The sequence below is a fragment of the Somniosus microcephalus genome, unplaced genomic scaffold, assembly GCF_052327205.1.
Source record: "Somniosus microcephalus isolate GS21.2 unplaced genomic scaffold, FLI_Smic_1.0 scaffold37, whole genome shotgun sequence".
NCBI lineage: Eukaryota > Metazoa > Chordata > Chondrichthyes > Squaliformes > Somniosidae > Somniosus > Somniosus microcephalus.
The window spans coordinates 853,536-880,500 of NW_028225224.1; the positions used below are offsets into that span (position 1 = coordinate 853,536).

The 26,965-nt window shown below is 48.2% G+C and overlaps 2 protein-coding genes across 5 annotated transcripts in view; one reads left to right on the forward strand and one right to left on the reverse strand.

Moving 5' to 3' along the window:
- LOC147083856 (uncharacterized) overlaps positions 1–16,638 on the forward strand; it is a 131,811-nt gene extending 115,173 nt beyond the window's left edge. For 2 of the 3 annotated variants that reach the window (XM_085980094.1, XM_085980095.1), the window contains exon 3: positions 15,162–16,638. In XM_085980094.1, the coding sequence (XP_085836220.1) occupies positions 15,269–16,474 (1,206 nt within the window). In that variant the 5' untranslated portion in view covers positions 15,162–15,268 and the 3' untranslated portion in view covers positions 16,475–16,638. Of the gene's footprint in view, positions 1–4,484; positions 4,572–15,161 lie in introns of those variants that run through there. The other variant, XM_085980096.1, reaches the window with a different exon arrangement.
- LOC147083857 (uncharacterized) overlaps positions 1–26,965 on the reverse strand; it is a 223,731-nt gene that overhangs the window by 59,749 nt on the left and 137,017 nt on the right. The gene's annotated exons all lie outside the window — the stretch shown is intronic.

Consider the following 26,965-nt stretch of genomic DNA (forward strand, 5'->3'; position numbering starts at 1 on the left):
ACAAAGGAGGACACAAATAACCTCCCAGAAATACCGCGGAACATAGGGTCTGATGAAAGGGTGGAACTGAAAGATATCAGTATTGGTAGGGAAATGGCGTTAGGAAAATTGATGGGACTGAAGGCCGATAAATCCCCAGGGCCTGATAATCTACATCCCAGGGTACTTACGGAAGTGGCCCTAGAAATAGTTGATGCATTGCTGGTCATCTTCCAGAACTCAATAGACTCTGGAATAGTACCCATGGATTGGAGGGTAGCTAATGTTACCCCACTATTCAAAAAAGGTGGCAGAGAAAAAGCGGGGAATTATAGACCGACATCGGTAGTGGGGAAAATGCTAGAGTCCATTATAAAAGATGTAATAGCAGAGCACTTGGAAAGCGGTGACAGGATCGGACAAAGCCAACATGGATTTACAAAAGGTAAATCATGCTTGACTAATCTACCGGAATTTTTTGAGGATGTAACTGGTAAAATAGATAAGGGAGAACCAGTGGATGTGGTGTATTTGGACTTTCAGAAGGCTTTTGATAAGGTCCCGCATAAGAGGTTAGCGTGCAAAATTAAGGCACATGGGATTGGGGGCAAGGTATTGACTTGGATAGAGAACTGGTTGGCAGACAGAAAGCAAAGAGTTGGAATAAACGGGTTGTTTTCTGAGTGGCAGGCAGTAACTAGTGGGGTACCGCAAGGATCGGTCCTAGGACCCCAGCTGTTCACAATATATATTAATGATCTGGACGAGGGAATTGGATGTAATATCTCCAAATTTGCAGTCGACACAAAGCTGGGTGGGAGGGTATGCTGTGAGGAGGATGTCATGAAACTCCAGTACAATTTGGACAGGTTGGGTGATTGGGCAGAAACATGGCAAATGCACTATAATGTGGATAAATGTGAGGTTATCCACTTTGTTGGCAAAAACAGGAAGGCAGATTATTATTTGAATGGCAATAGATTGGGTGAAGAGGAAGTGCAAAGAGACCTAGGTGTTCTTGTGCACCAGTCGCTGAAGGTAAGCATGCAGGTGCAGCAGGCGGTTAAGAAGGCAAATGGTATGTTGGCCTTCGTAGCAAGAGGGTTCGAGTATAAGAACAAGGATGTCTTGCTGCAGTTGTACAGGGCCTTGGTGAGACCGCACCTTGAGTATTGTGTGCAGTTTTGGTCACCTTACCTGAGGAAGGACGTTCTTGCCATGGAGGGAGTGCAGCGAAGATTCACCAGGCTGATACCTGGGATGGCAGGAATGACGTACGAGGAGAGATTGTGTCAATTGGGCTTATAGTCACTGGAGTTTAGAAGATTGAGAGGGGATCTCATCGAAACCTATAAAATTCTGTCAGGTCTGGACAGACTAGATGCAGAAAGGATGTTTCTGATGGCCGGGGAGTCCAGAACCAGGGGTCATAGTCTAAGGATAAGGGGTAAGCCATTTAGGACTGAAATGAGGAGGAATTTCTTCACCCAGAGAGTGGTGAACCTGTGGAATTCTCTGCCACAGAGGGCGGTGGAGGCCAGTTCATTAAATATATTCAAGAAACAGTTGGATATATTTCTTGAGGCTAAAGGGATCAAGGGATATGGGGAGGAGGCAGGGACGGGGTACTGAATTTGGATGATCAGCCATGATCTCATTGAATGGTGGAGCAGGCTCGAGGGGCCGAATGGCCTACTCCTGCTCCTATCTTCTATGTTTCTATGTTTCTAAATTAGGAGGTACAAGCACTAAATAAAGTAATAAGGAACCAACAACAGATTAAAGATCTAGAAAGGCAGAATGCTGGACTTAAACCAGACGAGTTGCCCAGAATAGGTCAACAAGTAATGACACAAGTTATCGGAAGAAAGGGAATGGGGCCCGTTGGATGGGGCCATGTACTGTATTAATGACAAGTGATACGTGTGATTGTCTACAGGAACCGATGGGTATGCGATGGAAGCAATGGACCCAGGTGAAACCATTTAACACTAAAGACCCCCATTCTACCCTCTCCTCTAGGGGAAAGAGCTCGGAAGACGACCAGACCTCTGTTTAAATTACAGATAAACATGGATCCAATCGACCCTTTATATCAGAGGGTCCGTCTCAGGGAGAAGAAGCTCTCCCAGTTTACCCTTACACCTGAGAACTAATTTTTAATGTGTAAGCAAGTCATCCTCGGTTCCGAGGGACTGCCTAAGAAGAAGATATAATTGGAGTAAGACTTCTTTACTCCTGTACTCAAATCCCCTTGTAATGAAGGCCAGCACACCATTTGCCTTAACTGCCTTTCACGACCACCAGACGTCCCAAAGCGCTTTACAGCCAATGAAGTACTTTTGAAGTGTATTCACTGTTGTAATGTGGGAAATGCGGCAGCCAATTTGCGCACAGCAAGCTCCCACAAACAGCAATGTGGTAATGACCAGATAATCTGGTTTTTCGTCATGTTGATTGAGAGATAAATATTGGGCTCAAAACACCGGGGATAACTTCTTCGAAATAGCACCACGGGATCTTTTACGTCCACCTGAGGGGGCAGACGGGGACCTCGGTTTAACGTCTCATCCTTCGGACGGCAGCTCCGACACTGCAGCGCCCCTTCATTACTGCCCCTCCAACAATGCGGCTCTCCCGCAGCACTGCCCCTCCGACAGTGTGGCACTCCCTCAGTACTGCCCCTCCGACAGTGCGGTCCTCCCTCAGTACCGCCCCTCCGACAGTGCGGCGCTCCCTCAGTACCGCCCCTCCGACAGTGTGGCGCTCCCTCAGTACTGCCCCTCTGACAGTGCGGCCCTCCCTCAGTACCACCCCTCCGACAGTGCGGTGCTCCCTCAGTACCGCCCCTCCCTCAGTACCGCCCCTCCGACAGTGTGGCGCTCCCTCAGTACTGCCCCTCCGACAGTGCGGCGCTCCCTCAGTACTGCCCCTCCCACAGTGCAGCGCTCCCTCAGTACCGCCCCTCCGACAGTGCGGCGCTCCCTCAGTCCTGCCCCTCCGACAGTGCGGCGCTCCCTCAGCACTGCCCCTCCAACAGTGCGGTGCTCCCTCAGTACTGCCCCTCCAACAGTGCGGCGCTCCCTCAGTACTGCCCCTCCGACAGAGCGGCGCTCCCTCAGCACTGCCCCTCCGACAGTGCGGCACTCCCTCAGCACCGCACTGGAGTGTCAGCCTCGCTTTATGTGCTCAAGTCCCTGGAGCGGGATTTGAACCCACAACCTTCTGACTCTGCTATCCACTGAGCCACAGCTGACTCCAGTCTTTTACACAGTTTCATCATAACTTCCTTGTTTTTTGCACTCTATGCCTCTCCTAAAGCAGGGGAGTTATGATGAATTGTTAAACAGTTCTTTTTGCAGAGTGACCAAGACTGTGTGCAGGAAACAATTGTGCATTTGAAAGCAGCTTGTATTGTGAAGCTTGTGCCCCTTTGCCAGGCCTGCTGCCTGCGGCCCCTCTCCCAGATTCCAGCCCCAGCTCTGTGCTGACTGAGCTGCTCTCACCTGGGGACAGCGCGTCACAATCGGCCCCAGCGCACCTGAGCTGGAGAGGAGGCCCCGCCCCCTTCCCGCGCCGCCATTGGTTGGAGGACCAGGCCGCTCAGTTCAGTCCTCCCACCTCAGCCCTCTTCCTATTGGTCCCCGCTCCCGTCAGTCAGAATCACATTGCTCCGGCTCACTCCGCCACGCCGCGCGACTCAATCCCCTCCGTTCGGTGTCCGCGGAGGTCCCGCCCGACTCTCAGGTTTGGTTTTTCTCGTATTTTACTTTATAATCTCGCTCTCCGCTCGCCCCTCACCTCGATTTAAATCGATTCCCCAACACTTGACTTTACCCCGGCCGCTGAATTCGCCTCTTCCCCGGGCCCGACCTTCCGTCTGGTGTTGCGCCTGCCCGCGCTGTGATTGGTGCAGGGGAAGGTAAGTGGGCGTGTTCGGCCCCCGGGCCCACGTGGGGGAGTCAAAGGCTGGCTGAGCGCATGCGCAGCCCGCCTCGGACCGTCGGGAAGCTTTTCAAATATTTTTTTTTGCGAAACAAATTGAAAACACTCATTAATTCCCCCAACCTCCTCCCCTCTAAAGTGCGATTATTATTATTTTTGTTTTTCCTCATTTGTGTGGGGTGTCTTTTTTTTAACCTTGCGGTGGCGTGCGCCGATCCAACCGACCCCTGGGCGTTGCGTGCTGGCGTTTGCGCGTAATCGGAGGGGGGTAATTGACGCGAGGCGCCCGCCAATCAGGAGCGCGGAAAACGCTGGGAGGACCGGGCGGGCTGACGGTCCTCCAACCAATGGCGGCGAGGGGGCGGGACCTCGGTGGGCTGCAGGCCGCTTTCCTGCTTTCATTGTCTGCAGGAGCTGTTAAAGGGAAGGGGAGGAGGGGGTGGAAAAACCCAGCTTGTGAGTGTTTATTCCTTTGCATTACCTTTATTGCAAGACTATTCATCAACTGCATTCATTTAAAAATAAGTGAACCTTTTCTCTTTTTGACTTTTATCCAGAACAAAGAGCCCTGGTGCTGTGAACATTTTGGTGGGCAGCCACTTTTAAAGGGACAAAGACCAGCATTCTTCCTCCTCTCTCTCTCTCTCGTGAGTATTTGTGGTGGGTGAGAGGAGGGGAGGGGGAGGCGGGGGGTGTGTGAGTCAAAGGGGACTGCGGTCCCTTTTCAACAAAAAAATGATTGCTTGGCCATTTAAAGGGGAATGTGTGCCCCCCAGGTATTTAAAGGGGCAGTGCCTCTCTCTTTCTGTATCATGTAAGAGCAGGGAGGTTCTGCTTGGACTGTACAAAACACCAGTTAGGCCACCGGCTAGAGTGCTGGGTGCAGTTCTGCTCGCCCCATTGCAGGAAAGATGTGACTGCTCGAGACGGGAGATTTACGAGGATGTTGCCAGGACTAGAGAATTTCATCTACAAGGAAAGATTGAATACATAGAAACATATAAGATAATCTACATCCTAGGGTACTTAAGGAAGTGGCCCTAGAAATAGTAGATGTATTGCTGGTCATTTTCCAGAACTCGATAGACTCTGGAACAGTACCCATGGATTGGCGGGTAACTAATGTTACCCCACTATTCAAAAAAGGTGGTAGAGAGAAAACGGGGAATTACAGACCGGTAAGCCTGACATCGGTAGTGGGGAAAATGCTAGAGTCCATTATAAAAGACGTAATAGCAGAGCACTTGGAAAACAGTGACCGGATCGGACAAAGTCAACATGGATTTACAAAAGGTAAATCGTGCTTGACTAATCTACTGGAATTTTTTGAGGATGTAACTGGTAAAATAGATAAGGGAGAACCAGTGGATGTGGTGTATTTGGAATTTCGAAAGGCTTTCGATACGGTCCCGCATAAGAGATAGAAATATAGAAGATAGGAGCAGGAGTAGGCCATTCGGCCCCTCGAGCCTGCTCCGCCATTCAATGCGATCATGGCTGATCATCCAAGTTCATTACCTGGTCCCTGCTTTCTCCCCATATCCCTTGATCCCTTTAGCCTTAAGAAATATATCCAACTCCTTCTTGAATGTATTTAATGAATTGGCCTCGACTGCCTTCTGTGGTAGAGAATTCCACAGGTTCACAACTCTCTGGGTGAAGAAATTCCTCCTCATTTCTGTCCTAAAAGGCCTACCCCTTATCCTTAGACTGTGACCCCTGGTTTTGGTTTCCCTGACAATCAGGAACATCCTCCCTGCATCCAGTCTGTCCAGTCCTGCCAGAATTTTATAAGTTTCAATGAGATCCCCTCTCATTCTTCTAAACTCCAGCGAATACAAGTCCAATCGACCCAATCTCTTCTCATACATCATTCCTGCCATCCCAGGTATCAGCCTGGTGAATCTTGGCTGGACTCCTTCCATGGCAAGAATATCCTTCCTCAGATAAGGCGACCAAAACTGCACACAATACTCAAGATGTGGTCTCACCAAGGCCCTGCACAACTGCAGCTAGACATCCTTGTTCCTGTACTCAAACCCTCTTGCTATGAAGGCCAACATACCATTTGCCTTCTTAACCACCTGCATGCTTACCTTCAGCGACTGGTGCACAAGGACACCAAGGTCTCGCTGCACTTTCCCTTCTCCCAATCTATTGCCGTTCAGATGATCTGCCTTCCTGTTTTTGACACCAAAGTGGATAACCTCACATTTATCCACATTAAATTGCATTTGCCATGCTTCTGCCCAATCACCCAACCTGTCCAAATCATCCTGTAGTTTCTCAGCATCCTCCTCACAGCACACACGCCCACCCAGCTTTGTGTCGTCTGCAAATTTGGAGATATTGCATCGAGTTCCCTTGTCTAGATCATTAATATATATTGTGAATAGCTGGGGTCCAAGGACCGATCCCTGCGGTACCCCACTAGTCACTGCCTGCCACTCGGAAAAAGACCCGTTTATTCCAGCTCTTTGCTTTTTATCTGCCAACCAGTTCTCTATCCAAGTCAGTACCTTGCCCCCAATCCCATGTGCCTTAACTTTACACGCTAATCTCTTATGTGAGACCTCATCAAAAGCCTTCTGAAAGTCCAAATACACCACATCCACTGGTTCTCCCTTATCTATTCTACCAGATACATCCTCAAAAAATTCCAGTAGATTAGTCAAGCACGATTTACCTTTTGTAAATCCATGTTGACTTTGTCCGATCCTGTCACTGTTTTCCAAGTGCTCTGCTATTACATCTTTTATAATGGACTCTAGCATTTTCCCCACGACTGATGTCAGGCTTACCGGCCTATAATTTCCCGTTTTCTCTCTTCCACCTTTTTTGAATAGTGGGGTAACATTAGCTACCCTCCAATCCATGGGAACTGTTCCAGAGTCTATCGAATTTTGGAAGATGATCAGCAATTCTGTCCCTCTAGTGCTACTTGTCTCTCCCAGTCCTCTCTTCACCTTGTTTCTCCTCTAATGTTTCATCCTGGTGCCCATCCCCCTGTCAAATTAATTTAAACCGTCCCGCACAGCACTAGTTAACCGTCCCATGAGGACATTGGTCCCAGCTCTGTTGAGGTGCAACCCGTCCACCTTGGACAGGTCCCTCCTGCCCCAGAACTGGTCCCTCCTGCCCCAGGAATCTGAAGTCCTGCATTATTTCTCTTTCAGGTACTTATCCAATTCCCTTTTGAAAGCAGTGATTGAATCTGCCTCCACCACCCTTTCAGGCAGTGCATTCCAGATCCTAACCACTCGCTGCGTAAAAAAGTTTTTCCTCGTGTCGCCTTTGGTTCTTTTGTCAATCACCTTAAATCTGTGTCGTCTGGTTCTTGACCCCTCTGCCAATTGGAAGAGTTTCTCTCTATCTACTCTGTCCAGACCCCTCTTGATTTTGAACACCTCTATCAAATCTCCTCTCAATCTTCTCTGCTCCAAGGAGAACAACCCCAGCTTCTCCAGTCTATCAATGTAACTGAAGTCCCTCATCCCTGGAATCATTCCCGTAAATCTTTTCTGCACCCTCTCTAAGGCCTTCACATCCTTCCTAAAGTGCGGTGCCCAGGATTGGACACAATACTCCAGTTGAGGCCGAACCAGTGTTTTATACAGTTTCATCATAATTTCACACTTTTGTACTCTATACCTCTATTCATGAAGCCCAGGTTCCCGTAGGCTTTTTTAACTGCTTTCTCAACCTGCCCTGCCACCTTCAATGATTTGTGCACATATACCCCCAGGTCTCTCTGTTCACGCACCCACTTTAGGATTGTACCCTTTAGTTTAGATTTCCTCTCCTCATTCTTTCTACCAAAATGTATCACTTCGCACTTTTCTGCATTAAATTTAATCTGTCACGTGTCCGCCCATTTCACCAGCCTGTCTATGTCCACTTGAAGTCTATCACTATCTTCCTCACTGTTCACTATACTTCCAAGTTCTGTGTCATCTGCAAATTTTGAAATTGTGCCTTGTACACCCACATCCAAGTCTTTAATATATATCAAGAAAAGCAGTGGTCCTAGAACCGACCCCTGGGGAACACCACTGTGTACCTTCCTCCAGTCCGAAAAACAACCGTTCACCACTACTCACTGTTTCCTGTCACTTAGCCAATTCCCTATCCATGCAGCCACTGTCCCTTTTACTCCATGGGCTTCAACTTTGCTGGTAAGCCTATTATGTGGCACTTTGTCGAATGCCTTGGCAATCTATGCACACCACGTCAACCGCATTGCCCTCATCAACCCTCTCTGTTACTTCATCAAAAAACTCCATCAAGTTGGTTAAACACAATTTGCCTTTAACAAATCCATGCTGGCTTTCCTTAATTAATCCGCACTTGTCCAAGTCACTGTTAATTTTGTCCCTGATTATTGTTTCTAAAAGTTTCCCCACTACCGAGGTTAAACTGACTGGCCTGTAGTTGCTGGGTTTGAACAAGGGTGTAACATTTGCAATTCTCCAGTCCTCTGGCACCACCCCCGTATCGAAGGAGGATTTTAATGCAAGGAATCTTGCGAATAAGGTGGATGAACTGAAGGTGTTGATGAACACATGGGAGTATGATATTGTTGCTATTACGGAGACATGGTTGAGGGAGGGGCAAGACTGGCAGCTCAATATTCCGGGGTATAGAATCTTCAGGCGAGACAGAGGCCGGGGGCTAAAAGGAGGGGGTGCTGCAATATTAATTAAGGAGTCAATTACTGCTGTAAGGAGGGATGATATATTAACAGGTTCCTCTAATGAGGCCATATGGGTAGAACGTAAAAACAAAAAGGGGGCAAGCACTTTGCTGGGAGTGTACTATAGGCCCCCAAACAGTCAGGGGGAGATAGAGGAACAGATATGTAGGCAAATCTCAGAGAAGTGTGCAAATAATAGGGTAATAATAGTGGGGGATTTCAACTTCCCCAATATTAACTGGGATAGTCAGAGTGTGAAAGGCTTAGAGGGTGCAGAATTCTTAAAGTGCATCCAGGAGAGCTTTTTGAGCCAGCATGTAGAAAGTCCTACAAGAGGGGGTGGTACTGGACCTAATTCTAGGGAATGTAGCCGGGCAAGTGGTAGAAGTGTTAGTAGGTGAGCACTTTGGTGACAGTGACCATAATTCGGTGAGATTTAAGGTAGTCATGGAAAAGGACAGGGATTGACCGGAAATAAAGGTTCTAAATTGGGGGAAGGCCGATTTTAATATGATAAGGCAGGATCTGGCCAAAGTGGACTGGGATCAGCTACTTGTAGGAAAATCCACATCGGGGCAATGGGAGCCTTTCAGAAAGGAAATTGAGAGAGTACAATGGCAACATGTTCCCGTAAAGGTCAAGGGTGGGACCAACAAGCCCAGGGAACCTTGGATGTCAAGGGATATACGAGAATGGATTAGGGAAAAAAAAGGGGGGCTTTTGGCAGATACAAAGGACTAAAGACAGAGGAAGCCCTAGAGGAGTGTAAAAAGTGCAGGGGGATACTTAAAAAAAGAAATTAGGAGAGCGAGGAGAGACCATGAAATAACACTGGCGAGCAAAATAAAGGAAAATCCTAAGGTGTTTTATAAGTATATTAAGGGCAAGAGGATAACTGGGGAAAGAGTAGGGCCCATTAGGGACCAAAGTGGCAATCTGTGTGTGGAGCCAGAAGATGTAGGTGGGGTTTTAAATGAATTTTTTGCATCTGTGTTCACTATGGAGAAGGACGGTGTAGACATAGAAATCGGGCAGGGGGACTGTGATATACTTGAACATATTAGCATCGAGAGGGAGGAGGTACTAGCGGTTTTAGCAGGCTTAAAAGTGGATAAATCCCCAGGCCCGGACGAGATATATCCCAGGCTGCTGTGTGAGGCAAAGGAGGAGATTGCAGGGGCTCTGACACAAATTTTCAGAACCTCTCTGGCCACAGGGGATGTGCTAGAGGACTGGAGAACAGCTAACGTGGTACCATCATTCAAGAAGGGTAGTAGGGATAAACCAGGGAATTACAGGCCAGTGAGCCTAACATCAGTGGTAGGGAAATTATTGGAAAAAATTCTGAGGGACAGAATTAGTCTCCACTTGGAGAGGCAAGGATTAATTAGGGATAGGCAGCATGGCTTTGTCAAGGGAAGATCATGTCTGACCAATTTGATTGAATTTTTCGAGGGGGTGACTAGGTGTGTGGATGAGGGTAGTGCAGTGGATGTGCTATACATGGATTTCAGTAAGGCTTTCGATAAAGTCCTGCATAGGAGACTGGTCAAGAAGGTAAGAGCCCATGGGATCCAGGGTGCCTTGGCACATTGGATCCAAAACTGGCTTAGTGGCAGAAGGCAGAGGGTGATGGTCGATGGTTTTTGTGACTGGAAGCCTGTGTCCAGTGGGGTACCGCAGGGATCGGTGCTGGGTCCCTTGCTGTTTGTGGTCTACATTAATGATTTGGATGTGAATGTAAAGGGTATGATCAGTAAGGTCGCAGATGACACGAAAATTGGTGGGGTGGTACATAGCGAGGAGGTAGCCTCAGTCTGCAGGACGATATAGATGGCTTGGTCAGATGGGCGGAACAGTGGCAAATGGAATTTAACCCTGAAAAGTGTGAGGTGATGCATTTTGGAGGGACTAACAAGGCAAGGGAATACACAATGAATGGTAAGACCCTAGGAAAGACAGAGGATCAGAGGGACCTTGGTGTGCATGTGCATAGATCCCTGAAGGCAGCAGAACAGGTGGATAAGGTGGTTAAAAAGGCATATGGGATACTTGCCTTCATTAGCCGAGGCATAGAATATAAGAGCAGAGTGGTTATGATGGAGTTGTACAAAACACTAGTTAGGCCACAGCTGGAATACTGTGTGCAGTTCTGGTCGCCACACTATAGGAAGGATGTGATTGCATTGGAGAGGGTGCAGAGGAGATTCACCAGGATGTTACCTGGGCTGGAGCGCTTCAGCTATGAAGAGAGACTGGACAGGCTGGGGTTGTTTTCTTTAGAGTAGAGAAGGCTGAGGGGGGACCTGATTGAGGTGTACAAAATTATGAGGGGCATAGATAGGGTAGATAGAAAGGAACTTTTCCCCTTAGTAGAGGGGTCAATAACCAGGGGGCATAGTTTCAAGGTAAGGGGCAGGAGGTTTAGAGGGGATTTGAGGAAAAGCTTTTTCACCCAGAGGGTGGTTGGAATCTGGAACTCACTGCCTGAAAGGGTGGTAGAGGCAGGAACCCTCACAACATTCAAGAAGCATTTAGATGAGCACTTGAAACGCCATAGCATACAAGGCTACGGACCAAGTGCTGGAAAATGGGATTAGAATAGACAGGGCTTGATGGCCGGCGCGGACACGATGGGCCGAAGGGCCCCTTTCTGTGCTGTATAAATCTATGACTCTATGGTAGCACTCTTGCCTCTGAGGCATAAGGTTGTGGGTTCAAGTCCCACTCCAGAGACTTGAGCGCAAAAATCCAGGCTGACACTCCAGTGCAGTACTGAGGCACTGTCAGAGGTGGCGTCTTTCGGATGAGACATTAAACTGAGGCCCTGTCTGCTCTCTCAGGTGGATGTGAAAGAGCCCATGACACTATTTTGAGAAAGAAAGACTTGCATTTATATAGTGCTTTCATGACCAGCAGACGTCTTGAAGTGCTTTACAGCCAATGAAGTACTTTTGAGGTGTAGTCACTGTTGTAATGTGGGAAAGAGCAGGGGAAATATCCCCAGTGTCCTAGCCAATGTTTATCCCTCAATCAATGTAACAAAAGGATAATAGCAAAATACTGCGGATGCTGGAAATCTGAAATAACAACAGGAAATGCTGGAAACACTCAGCAGGCCAGGCAACATCCGTAGAGAGAGAAACAGAGTTAACAAAAAGATAGATTATCTGGTCAATATCACATTGCTGTTTGTGGGAGCTTGCTGTGCGCTAATTGACTTCTGTGTTTCCTACATTACAACAGTGACTACACTTCAAACAGTACTTCATTGGCTGTAAAGTGCTTTGGGACGTCCGGTGGTGGTGAAGGCGCTATAGAAATGCAAGTGTTTCTTTCTTCACTGGTCTCACCAGCGACCTCTTCTGGCTGATGGTTGATTGACAGACAATAGTCCGCGCATGCGCACAGGGAGCGGCGGTTTGGACCTAGTCCGGCGCAGCGACCCCTCCCGGTCACCAAGGGCAGCAACTGCGCATGCCCAGAGGAGACCAACCCCCCTCCCCCACTCGGAGCTGCGCCTGCGCGGTCGGATCCTGCCAGAGGGAGTCGGTGCGGGCCATTCCGGGGAAAGGCCTTGGTGTCGGTTCCAGAGTCGCGATAGGTGACGCAAAGTGAGTTTTCTCCACTCCGATTGGGTGGAGAATCACGCGGGGTGGGGGGGGAGGGGTGGATCGGGAGAGAACAGAGAAATAGAAAAACCCGAGAGTCCACGAGGCCCCGGACCGAGCGGCGTCAGTTGGACGGCGCACGTGATCTCCTCGGGGACACGTGACCCAGTCCAGGGCCTGATTGACGGGAGCTTCCGACCAATAGGGAGCTAGCGGGGCGGGGCTGGAGGAGCGAGCTGGCGGCGGGTCCTCCAACCAATCGGGGAGCCTGAGGGGCGGGACTTGCGCCGGCTGATTGTCTGATCCACAGGGCAGCGAGTTTCTCCAGTCCCTTGTTCAGGGCCCGGGGCCAGGGGAGGCTGTGGGCCTTTATTCCCCTCATTGGACACAAGGCTCTTCGGCTCACAACACACTGGCTCAGGTTTTAATAGAGACTTTTTAAATTCATCAATAAAAGCAGATAAACCTCGTGCTTCTGTGGAACAAACTTTCTAATATTTTATAGAATCATAGAATGGTTACAGCACAGAAGGAGGCCATTCAGCCCGTCGAGCCCGTGCCGGCTCTCTGCAAGACCACTTCAGCGAGTCCCACTCCCCGCCCTTTCCCCGTAACCCTGCACATTTCTTTACTTCAGGCACTTATCCAATTCCCTTTTGAAAGCGGTGATTGAATCTGCCTCCACCACCCTTTCAGGCAGTGCATTCCAGATCCTAACCACTCGCTGAGTAAAAAAGTTTTTCCTCATGTCGCCTTTGGTTCTTCTGCCAATCACCTTAAATCTGTGTCCTCTGGTTCGCGACCCTTCCACCAATGTGAACAGTTTCTCTCTATCTACTCTGTCCAGAACCCTCATCATTTTGAACACCTCCATCAAATCTCATCTCAACCTTCTCTACACTAAGGAGAACAACCCCAGCTTCTCGAGTCTCTCCACATAACTGAAGTCCCTCATCCCTGGAACCATTCTTGTAAATCTTTTCTGCACCCTCTCTAAAGCCTTCACATCCTTCCTAAAGGGCGGTGCCCAGAATTGGACACAATACTCCAGTTGGGGCCGAACCAGTGTTTTATAAAGGTTCATCATAACCTCCTTGTTTTTGGACTCTATACCTCTATTTATAAAGCCCAGGTTCCCGTAAGCTTTTTTAACCGCTTTCTCAACCTGCCCTGCCACCTTCAACGATTTGTGCACACATACCCCCCGGTCTCTCTGTTCATGCACCCACTTTAGGATTGTACCCTTTAGTTTATATTGCCTCTCCTCATTCTTCCTACCAAAATATATCAGTTCGCACTTTTCTGCATTAAATTTCATCTCCCACGTGTCCGCCCATTCCACCAGCCTGTCTATGTCCCCTTGAAGTCTATCACTATCCTCCTCATTGTTCACTATACTTCCAAGTTTTGTGTCATCTGCATATTTTGAAACTGTGCCCTGTACACCCAAGTCAAAGTCATTAATATATATCAAGAAAAGCAGTGATCCTAGTACCGACCCCTGGGGAACACCACTGTGTACCTTCCTCCAGTCTGAAAAACAACTGTTCACCACTACTCTCTGTTTCCTGTCACTTTGCCAATTTTGTATCCATGCTGCCACTGTCCCTATTATTCCATGGGTATCAACTTTGCTGGTAAGCCGAGTATGTGGCTCTTTGTCGAACGCCTTTTGGAAATCCATGTACACCAAGTTAACCGCATTGCCCTCATCAACCCTCTCTGTTACCTCATCAAAAAACTCAATCAGAATCAGAGCGGCCGGGCCCAGCGGACGTGCGGCCAGGGCCCAGGCACCAGGAAACCCAGGGTGCAGCGCCTCCCCCATCCGAGCCGCCGCTTCCCGGTTTCTTCAGCCGGTTCCACCAAGTCCGACTCGGGGCAAAGGACAGGAGCCAGGCTCCCAGAATGGCCCGTGGCCCCGGAGAGCATATGCACTCTCAGCGTGGAAATCAGCGCGTTGGATAGAGCGGTTTCTGGGGCGCGGTGATTGTGGGTGCTGCGGCCACCATTAGTCAACAGCTGTGGGGAAGAGTTTTATTGCAGGTGATGGAAGGTAGGTCCCTGGCCCCCTGTGTAGGTCTTTTTGTTGCTTCAGTTTGAGCTGGAGTGGAGATGGAGGAGAAGCTGCTGGGTTTAATCCCCAATACTTCTGAGCCCAGGGGGACCCAACAGTTTCCAATGTGTGACAGTCAAGGGTGGTGGATTCTGGGGGAGATTAGGTTGTTACACAGACACTGTCCCTACAATGTAAAAGAGTATTGTTTTAGGAATAAGTATTTCTGTAGAGGCTTTTAATCCATTTTACATATACAGGTTTGTTTTAATTCATTCTTGGGATGTGGGCGTCGCTCGCAAGACCAGAATATGTTGCCAATCCCCATTTTCCCGTTGAGAAGGTGATGGTGGGCCGCCTTCTTGAACCGCTGCAGTCCGTGTGGTGAAGGTACTCCCACAATGCTGTTGTGTAAGGAGTTCCAGGATTTTCACCCAGTGATGATGTAGCAACGGCGATATATGTCCAAGTCAGGATGGTGTGTGACTGGGAGAACTTGGGGGTGATGGTGTTCCCATGCACCTTCTGCCCTTGTCCTTCTAGGTGCTGGAGGTTGTGGGTTTTGGAGGTTCTGTCAAAGTTCTGGTCGAGTTGCAGATGTATAAAGTCCGTCTCCTTCACCCCCTCCCACTCCCACCTCTCTCTCTCTCTCTCTCTCTCTCCTCCCATAGAGGCCAGAGGCCCAGACCAGGTGGCAGATTCCCTTCACCAAGGGACATTAGTGAACCAGTGGGATTTTATGACAATCCGGCAGCTTTCATGGTCACTTTTTTCTAGTGCCGGCCCCACAAATGACCAGATTCATGGAGCTCAATTTCACAACCTGCCTCTTTAGTGGGTTCTCTCTCACGCTCCCTGTTTTAAATTCATTTTACAGGGTATTAGAAGGGGAGGATTTGCAGACAGGAAACTCAAACCAAACATCACGTCAAGATCTGACACTCACTCGATTCATCAGGAACTGAATATCATCGGCCTTTGAATATGGAAGCAAAAAGCACCGTTCACATCGGGGAGAGGCCGTTCACCTGCTCCGAGTGTGGGAAGGGATTCACTAATTCATCCCGCCTGCTGAGACACCAGCGAGTTCACACTGATGAGAGACCTTTTAACTGCTCGGACTGTGGGAATTGCTTTAAAAGTTCCGGGGCACTGATACACCATCAACGTGTTCACACTGGGGAGAGACCGTTCAGGTGCTCGCACTGCGGGACTGGGTTTGGGCAGTCATCTGACCTCACTGTACACCAGCGAGTTCACACTGGGGAGAGGCCGTTCACCTGCTCCGTGTGTGGGAAGGGATTCACTCGCTCATCCCACCTGCTGACACACCAGCGAGTTCACACTGGGGAGAGGCCATTCACCTGCTCCGTGTGTGGGAAGGGATTCGCTCGTTCATCCAACCTGCTGATACACCAGCGAGTTCACACTGATGAGAGACCTTTTAAATGCTCGGACTGTGGGAAGTGCTATAAAGTGTCCGGGGAACTGATACGCCATCAACGTGTTCACACTGATGAGAGACCGTTCAGGTGCTCTCACTGCGGGACTGGGTTCAGGCGATCATCTGACCTCACTGTACACCTGTGCACTCACACTGGGGAGAGGCCGTTCACCTGCTCTCACTGCGGGACTGGGTTTAGGCAGTCATCTGAGCTCACTATACACCAGCGCACTCACACTGGGGAGCGGCCGTTCACCTGCTCCGTGTGTGGGAAGGGATTCACTCGCTCATCCCACCTGCTGACACACCAGCGCACTCACACTGTGGAGAGGCCGTTCACCTGCCCTGAGTGTGGGAAGGGATTCACTCAGTCATCCCACCTGCTGAGACACCAGCGAGTTCACACTGGGGAGAGGCTGTTCACCTGCCCTGAGTGTGGGAAGGGATTCACTCGCTCATCCCACCTGCTGACACACCAGCGCACTCACACTGTGGAGAGGCCGTTCACCTGCTCTGAGTGTGGGAAGGGATTCACTGAGTCATCCCACCTGCTGACACACCAGCGAGTTCACACTGGGGAGAGGCCGTTCACCTGCCCTGAGTGTGGGAAGGGATTCACTCAGTCATCCCACCTGCTGAGACACCAGCGAGTTCACACTGGGGAGAGGCCGTTCACCTGCCCTGAGTGTGGGAAGGGATTCACTCAGTCATCCAACCTACTGACACACCAGCGAGTTCACAAGTGACTGCAGGGATTGGATTCTGTTGTTGCTGCTGTTAATCACATCCAGGACTGAACCATGTTCATTCTGACAGGTGGGGATTGTTTCTGCTGATATTAATAAGTCCGGGAACTGGGCTGGAGTTTAATATTCTGGATAGATGTCAAATAAATCAGCTTTGTGTTAAACACATTGTTGCAGATTTTCTTCTTTCCCACCTGAGTGTTTAGCATCACCTGGCTGGAGCTCAGAAAGGACAATCTGGGGGAGGATCATACGGTGGGAACAGAACTCCAGCCTGGACACAGTCCTTCAGGGCCACACTGAGAGGGGCAAATGGCACTTTGGTCTTTCTCGTCTCTCTTCACTGACAGCAAAGTTGCCGTGCGGGTTAATCTCGAGGCGTGTGAGAAATGTGTCCCAGCTGCTCTCTGCCATGGTTTAGAGCTCCTAGACACGGAACTGGAGGCTCCTTTACGAATGTAGCCCAGTGCTTTTTATTTAATGGCCTTATTAACCTGTGTTGCTACTTTTAGTGATTTGTGTATCTGTATCCCTGGATCCCTCTGCTCCTCCAGCCCATTTAGACTATTAGGGGGAAATTCGGTGGCGCCCCCTTTGGGTCGCTAATGTCACCGGGGCTAATTTTAGCGCCCTGAAAAAGTTAGCGCCCCTGCGCATTAAATTCAGTGGTAGCGCCCCAGGCAGGAGTTGGGGTGGTACTGGAAGCGCTCCCCTCCCTCTTGAGGCGCTACCAGTGAATTTCACGGTGCTTTGTGTAACGTCGCCATACCCGTCGGCACATAGCACCATGTTATAGCAGACCTCCCTCCCTGATTAAAGGGGAGGGGCCTAGCACTGCGCACACCGGGGCCCTGCTGGGCCACTGGGGAACGGGGTGTTGGATCAAGAGGAGCGCCGGGCTGAGAGATCGTGGCCGGCACCCTGAAGAATAAAGGGGAAACATAGAAGATAGGAGCAGGAGTCGGCCATTCGGCCCTTCGCGCCTGCTCCGCCATTCAATGAGATCATGGCTGATCATCCAAATTCAGTACCCTGTCCCTGCCTTCTCCCCATATCCCTTGATCCCTTTAGCCTTAAGAAATATATCCAACTCTTTTTGAATATATTTAATGAACTGGCCTCCACCGCCCTCTGTGGCAGAGAATTCCACAGGTTCACCACTCTCTGGGTGAAGAAATTCCTCCGGATTTCAGTCCTAAATGGCTTACCCCTTATCCTTAGACTATGACCCCTGGTTCTGGACTCCCCGACCATCATAAAAATCCTTCCTGCATCTACTCTGTCCAGACCTGACAGAATTTTATAGGTTTCGATGAGATCCCCTCTCATTCTTCTAAACTCCAGTGAGTATAATCCCAATCGACACAATCTCTCCTCATACGTCATTCCTGCCATCCCAGGTATCAGCCTGGTGAATCTTCGCTGCACTCCTTCCATGGCAAGAACGTCCTTCCTCAGGTAAGGCGACCAAAACTGCACACAATACTCAAGGTGCGGTCTCACCAAGGCCCTGTACAACTGTAGCAAGACATCTTTATTCCTGTACTCGAACCCTCTTGCTACGAAGACCAACATACCATTTGCCTTCTTAACTGCCTGCTGCACCTGCATGCTTACCTTCAGCGACTGGTGCACAAGAACACCCAGGTCTCTTTGCACTTCCCCTTCTCCCAATCTATTGCCATTCAAATAATAATCTGCCTTCCTGTTTTTGCCACCAAAGTGGATAACCTCACATTTATCCACATTATAGTGCATTTGCCATGTTTCTGCCCAATCACCCAATCTGTCCAAATCGTACTGGAGTTTCACGACATCCTCCTCACAGCTTACCCTCCCACTCAGCTTTGTGTCATCTGCAAATTTGGAGATATTACATCCAATTCCCCCATCCAGATCATTAATACATATTGTGAATAGCTGGGGTCCTAGGACCGATCCTTGCGGCACCCCACTAGTCACTGCTTGCCACTCGGAAAATGACCCGTTTATTCCAACTCTTTGCTTTCTGTCCGCCAACCAGTTCTCTATCCAGGTCAATACCTTGCCCCCAATCCCATGTGCCTCAAATTTGTACGCTAATCTCTTATGTGGGACCTTATCAAAAGCCTTCTGAAAGTCCAAATACACCACATCCACTGGTTCTCCCTTATCTATTTTACCAGTTACATCCTCAAAAAATTCCAGTAGATTAGTCAAGCACGATTTACCTTTTGTAAATCCATGTTGACTTTGTCCGATCCTGTCACTGCTTTCCAAGTGCTCTGCTATTACATCTTTTATAATAATAGATTCTAGCATTTTCCCCACTACCGATGTCAGGCTTACCGGTCTATAATTCCCCGCTTTTTCTCTACCACCTTTTTTGAATAGTGGGGTAACATTAGCTACCCTCCAACCCATGGGTACTGTTCCAGAGTCTATCGAGTTCTGGAAGATGACCAGCAATGCATCTACTATTTCTAGGTCCACTTCCTTAAGTACCCTGGGATGTAGATTATCAGGCCCTGGGGATTTATCTGCTTTCAGTCCCATCAATTTTCCTAACTCCATTTCCCTACAAATACTGATTTCTTTCAGTTCCACCCTTTCATCAGGCCCTATGTCCCCCGGCATCTCTGGGAGGTTATTTGTGTCCTCCTTTGTGAAGACAGAACCAAAGTATGAATTTAGTTGGTCTGCCATTTCTTTGTTTCCCATTATAAATTCCCCTGATTCTGACTGTAAGGGACCTACGCTTGACTTCACCAATCTTTTTCTCTTCACATGTCTATTAAAGCTTTTACAGTCAGTTTTTATGTTCCCTGATAGCTTACTCTCATATTCTATTTTCCCTTTCTTAATTAATCCCTTTGTCCTCCTTTGTTGAATCCTAAATTGCTCCCAATCCTCAGGATTATTGCTTTTTCTGGCCAATTTATATGTCGTCTCCTTGGATCTTATGCTATCCCTAATTTCTCTTGTTAGCCACGGTTGAGTCACCTTTTTTGTTTTATTTTTATGCCAAACTGGGATGAACAAATTCTGTAGCTCATCCATTTGGTCTTTGAATGTTTGCCATTGCCTATCCACCGTCAACCCTTTGAGTGCCATTCCCCAATCAATCCTACCCAACTCGCTCCTCAGACCATCGTAGTTTCCTTTATTTAAATTGAGGACCCTAGTCTCTGAGTCAACTACTTCATTCTCTATCTTAATGAAGAATTCAATCATATTATGATCGCTCAGACCCAAGGGGCCTCGTACAAAATAAAAAGTTGCCGCCCAACACCTGCCCTTTAAGTGGCGTCGCCATGGTTGCAGGAACGACCCCTGACCCTGTCAGACATATCGTCCAGCGATAGGTCAGAGGTCGCAACCCTAGGTTGCAGCCGGGGTGCTGCACATGGTGATGACGTCATTGCCGGCGGTGCAGTGCCATGGGGCGTTACCGGCTACCGCCACCGCTAACCTCCCACTGAATATCACAGGAGGCACAAAGCAACCCAATTTCACCCCCTTGTCCAAGTAGTGAGTGGCCTCCTTATTCTTCCCACCAAAACACACCACCTCACACTGACCTATAGTGAAATTCATTAACACACCACCTCACACTGATCTACAGTGAAATTCATTTGCCAATTACATGCTCATTCTGAAATTTATTAATGTCTTCTTGCATTTTGTCTTCCTCAGTATTAACTCTACCTCCCAATTTGGTGTCATCGACAAACTTTGAAATTGTTCTTCTGATTCCCGAGTCCAAATCGTTTATGAACAACAGTGATCCCAGCACCGATCCCTGTGGAACTCCACTTCCCACCTTTTGCCAGTCTGAGTAGCTGCTCCCAACCCCATCTCTCTGTTTTCTGTTTTGTGACCAGCTTGCTATATCAATAAACAGTATGTAAGACCGACAAGATGACCAAGGTCAGGCCGTGTGGAGTGAAGGGCCCGGCAGCAGAATGGATGGAAAGCTGGCTACAAAACAGAAATCAGAGGGTTGGAGTTAAGGGAAGTTTGTTGCGATCTTTCCATCCATTCTGCTGCCTGGCCCTTGACTCCACATGGCCTGACCGTGTTCATCTTGTGGACCGTACATACTGCAGACACAGCGCACCAGTGGTGGATATTGAGTCCTGTGGCAGGGGCGTCCCTGACAGGGTTACAGACCCTTCAGCCACTGGAGCAACATGGAGGCTCTTGTTCGGGGCCTGAGGCCCACCCTGGGTGTTTGTAAAGCGGATAATGTTGAGTGTTTTAATAATGGGGCTCGGGGCCTACCTGCAGTTTATTAACCTCCCGACCCCGCTCCCGCCGACCAGCAGCTCCGCCCGGCGACCGCGCGGGGCTTTCTTTGTAAAGTCGGTGAGACACGTGACCCAGGCCCAGGGCCTGATTGACAGGAGCTTCTGACCAATAGGGAGCGAGCGGGGTGGGGCTGGAGGAGCAAGCTGGCAGCGGGTCCTCCAACCAATCGGGGAGCCTGAGGGGCGGGACTTGCGCCGGCTGATTGTCTGATCTGCAGGGCAGCGAGTTTCTCCAGTCCCTTGTTCAGGGCCCGGGGCCAGGGGAGGCTGTGGGCCTTTATTCCCCTCATTGGACACAAGGCTCTTTGGCTCACAACACACGGGCTCAGATTGCAATACAGACTTTTTAAATTCATCAATAAAAGCAGATAAACCTCGTGCTTCTGTGGCACAAACTTTCTAATATTTGGGAGTAAAAGTACAAGTTTTTGTCCCTCTGGGGAATTTGTTATTAGTTTCAGGAAACAACAACCACTTGTATTTATAAAGCGCCTTTAATGTAGTAAAACATCCCAAGGCTCTTCACAGGAGCGTTAGAAAACAAAATTTGACACCGAGCCACATAAAGCGATATTCGGGCAGATGACCAAAAGCTTGGTCAAAGAAGTAGGTTTTAAGGAGCATCTTAAAGAAGGAGAGAGAGAGGTAGAGAGATGGAGAGGTTTAGGGAAGGAATTCCAGAGCTTAGGGCCCAGGCAGCTGAAGGCACGGCCGCCAATGGTGGAGCGGTTAAAATCGGGGAGGCTCAAGAGGCCGGAATTAGAGGAGAGCAAATATCTCGGAAAGTTGTGGGGCTGGAGGAGATTCCAGAGATAGGGAGGGGCGGGGCCACGGAGGGATTTGAAAACAAGGATGAGAATTTTAAGGATGAGACACTTGAGGAAAAGCAGGGAGTGGGGGAGGGTCGCTAATTCTGTTGTGCGACAGTTACTGGGACAGACTGTATCTCCCCTCTCCTCCACACAGGGATTTGTGGTAGTTAAAGGGACAGTAATTCTCCTTGTTTTGCGAGATTGTAATTAAAGGGACACTGCTCTGAGATGGCTACGAATCTTTAGTGTCGCCAGCCTTTCTAAAACTTCTTCCTTTTTTGAGGATCTGTGTGAACAGGCTGGTGACTCAGCAGGTGGGATGAACTCTGAAACCTCTTTGCACAGTCAGATCATTTAAAGGGTCTCTCATCGGTTCTGGGGCAGGAGGGATCTGGTTAACAGTGATCACAATATCATTAGGTTTAAAGTAGTTATGGAAAGGGACAAAATAAAATCAACGGTGAAAATACCCAGCTGGAAGAGAGCCAGTTTCAGTGATTTGAGAAGGGATCGAGCACAGGTGGACTGGAAACAAAGATTGTCCAGGAAAACAGTGAATGACCAATGGCACACCTTCAAGGCTGAGATAGTTCGGGTACAAACCAAGCATATTCCCATAAGGAGGAAAGATGGGCCATCCAAAGCTAGAGCTCCCGATGACAAAGGACATCGAGGTTAGAATAAAACAGAAAAAGGTTTACGACAAATGTCAGGTACAGAATACAGTCAAAAACCAGGCAGAATACAGAGAGTGCGGGGGAAATTGAAACAGGATATAAGAAGGGCAAAGAGAGAATATGAGAAAAGATTAGGGGGTAACATAAAAGGGAAAAAATCTTCTATAAACATATGAAAAGTAAAAGGATAGTTAAAGGAATGGTGGGACCAATTAGCGACCAAATAGGATCTCATCATAAGAACATAAGAAATAGGAGCAGGAGTCGGCCATTTGGCCCCTCGAGTCTGCTCCGCCATTCAATGAGATCATGGCTGATCTGATCTTGGGTTCAGCTCCATTTCCCTGCCCGCTTCCCATAACCCATCACTCCCTTATCGTTCAAAATCTGTCTATCTCCACCTTAAATGTATTTAATGACCCAGCCTCCACAGCTCTCTGGGGCAGAGAATCCCACAGATTTACGACCCTCTGAGAGAAGAAATTCCTCCTCATCTCAGTTCTAAAAGGGCGACCCTTTATTCTGAAACTGTGCCCCCGAGTTCTAGATTTCCCCACGAGGGGAAACATCCTCTCCGCATCTACCCTGTCAAGCCCCCTCAGTATCTTATATGTTTCAATAAGATCCCCTCTCATTCTTCTAAACTCCAATGAGTATAGGCTCAACCTGCTCAACCTTTCTTCATAAGTCAACCCCTTCATCTCTGGAATTAACCGAGTGAACCTTCTCTGAACTGCCTCCAATGCAAGTATATCCCTCCTTAAATAAGGAGACCAAAACTGTACGCAGTACTCCAGGTGTGGTCTCACCAACACCCTGTACTGTTGTAGCAGGATTTCCCTGCTTTTATACTCCAGCCCCTTGCAATAAAGGCCAACATTTCATTTGCCTTCCTGATTACTTGCTATACCTGCATGCTAACTTTTTGTGTTTCATGAACAAGGACCCCCAGGTCACTCTGTATTGCAGCATTTTGTAATCTCTCTCCATTTAAATAATAATTTGCTTTTTTATTTTTCTTACAGTTTGCCAACCTGAAAATACATAGAAACATAGAAGATAGGAGCAGGAGTCGGCCATTCGGCCCCTCGAGCCTGCTCCACCATTTAATGAGATCATGGCTGATCATCCAAACTGTCCCTGCCTTCTCCCCATATCCCTTGACCCCTTTAGCCTTAAGAAATATATCCAACTCCTTCTTGAATATATTTAGTGAATTGGCCTCCACTGCCTTCTGTGGTAGAGAATTCCACAGGTTCACCACTCTCTGGGTGAAGAAATTCCTCCTCATCTCTGTCCTAAATGGCTTACCCCTTATCCTTAGACTGTGACCCCTGGTTCTGGACTCCCCGACCATCGGGAACATCCTTCCTGCATTTGACCCATTTATCCCGACTCTCTGTTTTCTGTTAGTTAGCCAATCCTCTATCCATGCAATATATTACCCTCAACCCCGTGAGCTCTTATCGTGTGCAGTAACCCTTTATGTGGCACCTTATCGAATGCCCTCTGGAAATCCAAATGCACATCCGTTGTTTCTCCTTTATCCACCCTGCTCGTTACATCCTCAAAGAACTCCAGCAAATTTGTCAACAAGATTTCCCTTTCATAAAACCATGCTGACTCTGCTTGACTGTATTATGATCATACGGAGGCAGAGGGTGTGGCTGAGGTACTGAATGAGTACTTTGCATCTGTCTCCACAAAAGAAGAGGATGAAGTTAATGTCGCAGTAGAGGAGGGGGGGAGTAGAGAAATTGGATAAAAATGGATAGAAAGGAGGTGCTAAATAGGTTGGCATCACTCAAGGTTAACGAGTCACCCGGTCCAGATGTAATGCATCCTAGGTTGCTGAGGGAAGCTAGGGTGGAAATAGCAGAAGCTCCGACCACAATCTTTCAATCTCCCTCAGATATATGGGAGTGGTGCCAGAAGACTGGAGGATTGCAAATGTTGCACCCCTGTTTAAAAAAGGGGAGAGGGATAAACCTGGTAACTACAGGCCGATCAGTCTAATGTCAGTGGTGGGTGAACGATTAGAGACCATTGTCAAGGACAAAATTATTTCTCACTTGGAGAAGCATGGGTTAATAAGGGGCAGCCAGTATGGATTTGTTAAAGGTAAATCATGTCTGACTAACCTGATTGAGTTCTTTGATGAAGTAACAGAGGGTTGATGAAGGTATTGCGGTAGATGTTATATATATGGACTTTTAAAAGACATTTGATAAAGTACCACATAAAAGACTTACTCGGAAAAGAGAAGCACATGGTATTAAAGGGCTGATGGTAATTTGGGTATATAATTGGCTGAGGGATAGGAGACAGTCAGCGGTGCTGAGGGATGTTTTTCTGACTGGAGGGAAGTATGCAGTGGGTTCCCCCAGGGGTCGGGATTAGGACCATTGCTTTTCTTGTTATATATAACTGACCTGGACTTGGGTATAGGTGTACAAGTTTGAAATTTACAGATGATACAAAACTTGGCAACGTAGTAAATAGTGAGCACAGTAGTAGCAGACTTCAGAAGGACAGAGACAGACTGTGAAATGAGCAGACACAAGGCAGATGGAATTAAATGAGGATAAGTGTGAAGTGATGCACTTTGGGAGAAACAACAGGGAGAGGCCGTATAATCTAAATGGGACTATTTTGAGGGGGTGCAAGAGCAGAGGGACCTGGGGGTCCATATTCACAAATCTTTGAAAGTGCCGCGGCAAGTTGGTGAGGCGGTTCAGAAAGTGTGTGGGATACTTGGCTTTGTAAATAGGGCCATTGAATACAAAAACAAGGAAGTTACACTAAACCTTTACAAATCACTAGTGAGGAACATAGGACAGGAGGAGGCCATTCAGCCCCTCGAGCCTGTTCTGCCATTCAATGAGATCATGGCTGATCTGTGACTTAACCCCATAGACCCGCCTTTGGCCCATATCCCTTAATACCTTTGGGTAACAAAAACCTATCAATCTCAGATTTAAAATTAACAATTGATCGAGCATCAATTGCCATTTGTGGAAGGGAGTTCCAAACTTCTACCATCCTTTGTGTGTAGAAGTGTTTCCTAATTTCACTCCTGAAAGGTCTGGCTCTATTTTTAGACTCTGCCCCCTAGTCCTAGAATCCCCAACCAGCGGAAATAGTTTCTCTCTATCTACCCTATCTGTTCCCCTTAATATCCTGAAAACTTCGATCAGATCACAACTTAACCTTCTAAATTCTAGGGACTACAACCCTAATTTGTATAATTTCTCCTCGTAACTTAACCCTTGGAGTCCAGGTATCATTCTGGTAAACCTACGCTGCACTCCCTCCAAGGCCAATATATCCTTCCTAAGCTGTGATGCCCAGAACTGCTCACAGTGCTCCAGGTGTGGTCAAAACAAGGTATTCGGGAAAGATAGAGAACAAAAAAGAGAAGGGGTGGCCGTATTGATCAACTAAACTATTACAGCGCTGGAGAGGGTGATGTAGTCGAGGGAGCAAAGGCAGGTTTGAATTCAGGAACAATCGAGGAGCGATTACACTGCTGGGTGTTTACTACAGGCCACCAAATAGTGGGGAGGAGATAGAGGAGCGATTACACCGCTGGGTGTTTACTACAGGCCACCAAATAGTGGGGAGGAGATAGAGGAGCGATTACACTGCTGGGTGTTTACTACAGGCCACCAAATAGTGGGGAGGAGACAGAGGAGCGATTACACTGCTGGGTGTTTACTACAGGCCACCAAATAGTGGGGAGGAGATAGAGGAGCGATTACACTGCTGGGTGTTTACTACAGGCCACCAAATAGTGGGGAGGAGACAGAGGAGCGATTACACTGCTGGGTGTTTACTACAGGCCACCAAATAGTGGGGCGGAGATAGAGGAGCTATTACGCTGCTGGGTGTTTACTACAGGCCACCAAATAGTGGGGAGGAGATAGAGGAGCTATTACGCTGCTGGGTGTTTACTACAGGCCACCAATTAGTGGGGAGGAGATAGAGGAGCGATTACACTGCTGGGTGTTTACTACAGGCCACCAATTAGTGGGGAGGAGATAGAGGAGCGATTACACTGCTGGGTGTTTACTACAGGCCACCAAATAGTGGGGAGGAGATAGAGGAGCGATTACACTGCTGGGTGTTTACTACAGGCCACCAAATAGTGGGGAGGAGATAGAGGAACAGATTTGCAGGCAAATTACAGAAAGATGCAAGAACTACAGAGTAGTGATAATGGGGGACTTCAATTATCTGAATATAGACTGGGATAATAACAGTGTAAAGGGCAAATTGGGGAGGAATCCCTGAAATTTGTACAAGAGAACTTTCTGGATCAGTGTGTTTCCAGCCCAATGAGGAAGGAAGCAGAGCTGGATCTAGTTCTGGGGAATGAAGTGGGGCGCGTGGAGCGTGTTTCAGTGGGGTGTATTTAGGGGATCAGTGATCATAATATCATCAGGTTTAGAATAGTTATAGAAAAGGACAAAGAACAATCAAGCGTAAAAAATAACTGCAGTGAGAGGAAAAGGGATCTGGCCCAGGTGATTGGAGTCAAAAATTGGGAGGCAAAACAGAAAATGACCAATGGGAGGCCTTCAAAGAGGAGCTGGTTCGGGTACAGAGCAGACACATTCCTATGAGCGGGAAAGGAAGGGCATCCAAAGCTAGAGCTCCCTGGATGACTAAAGATAGAGGTTAAAGTGAGAGAGAAAAAGGAGGTTTATGACA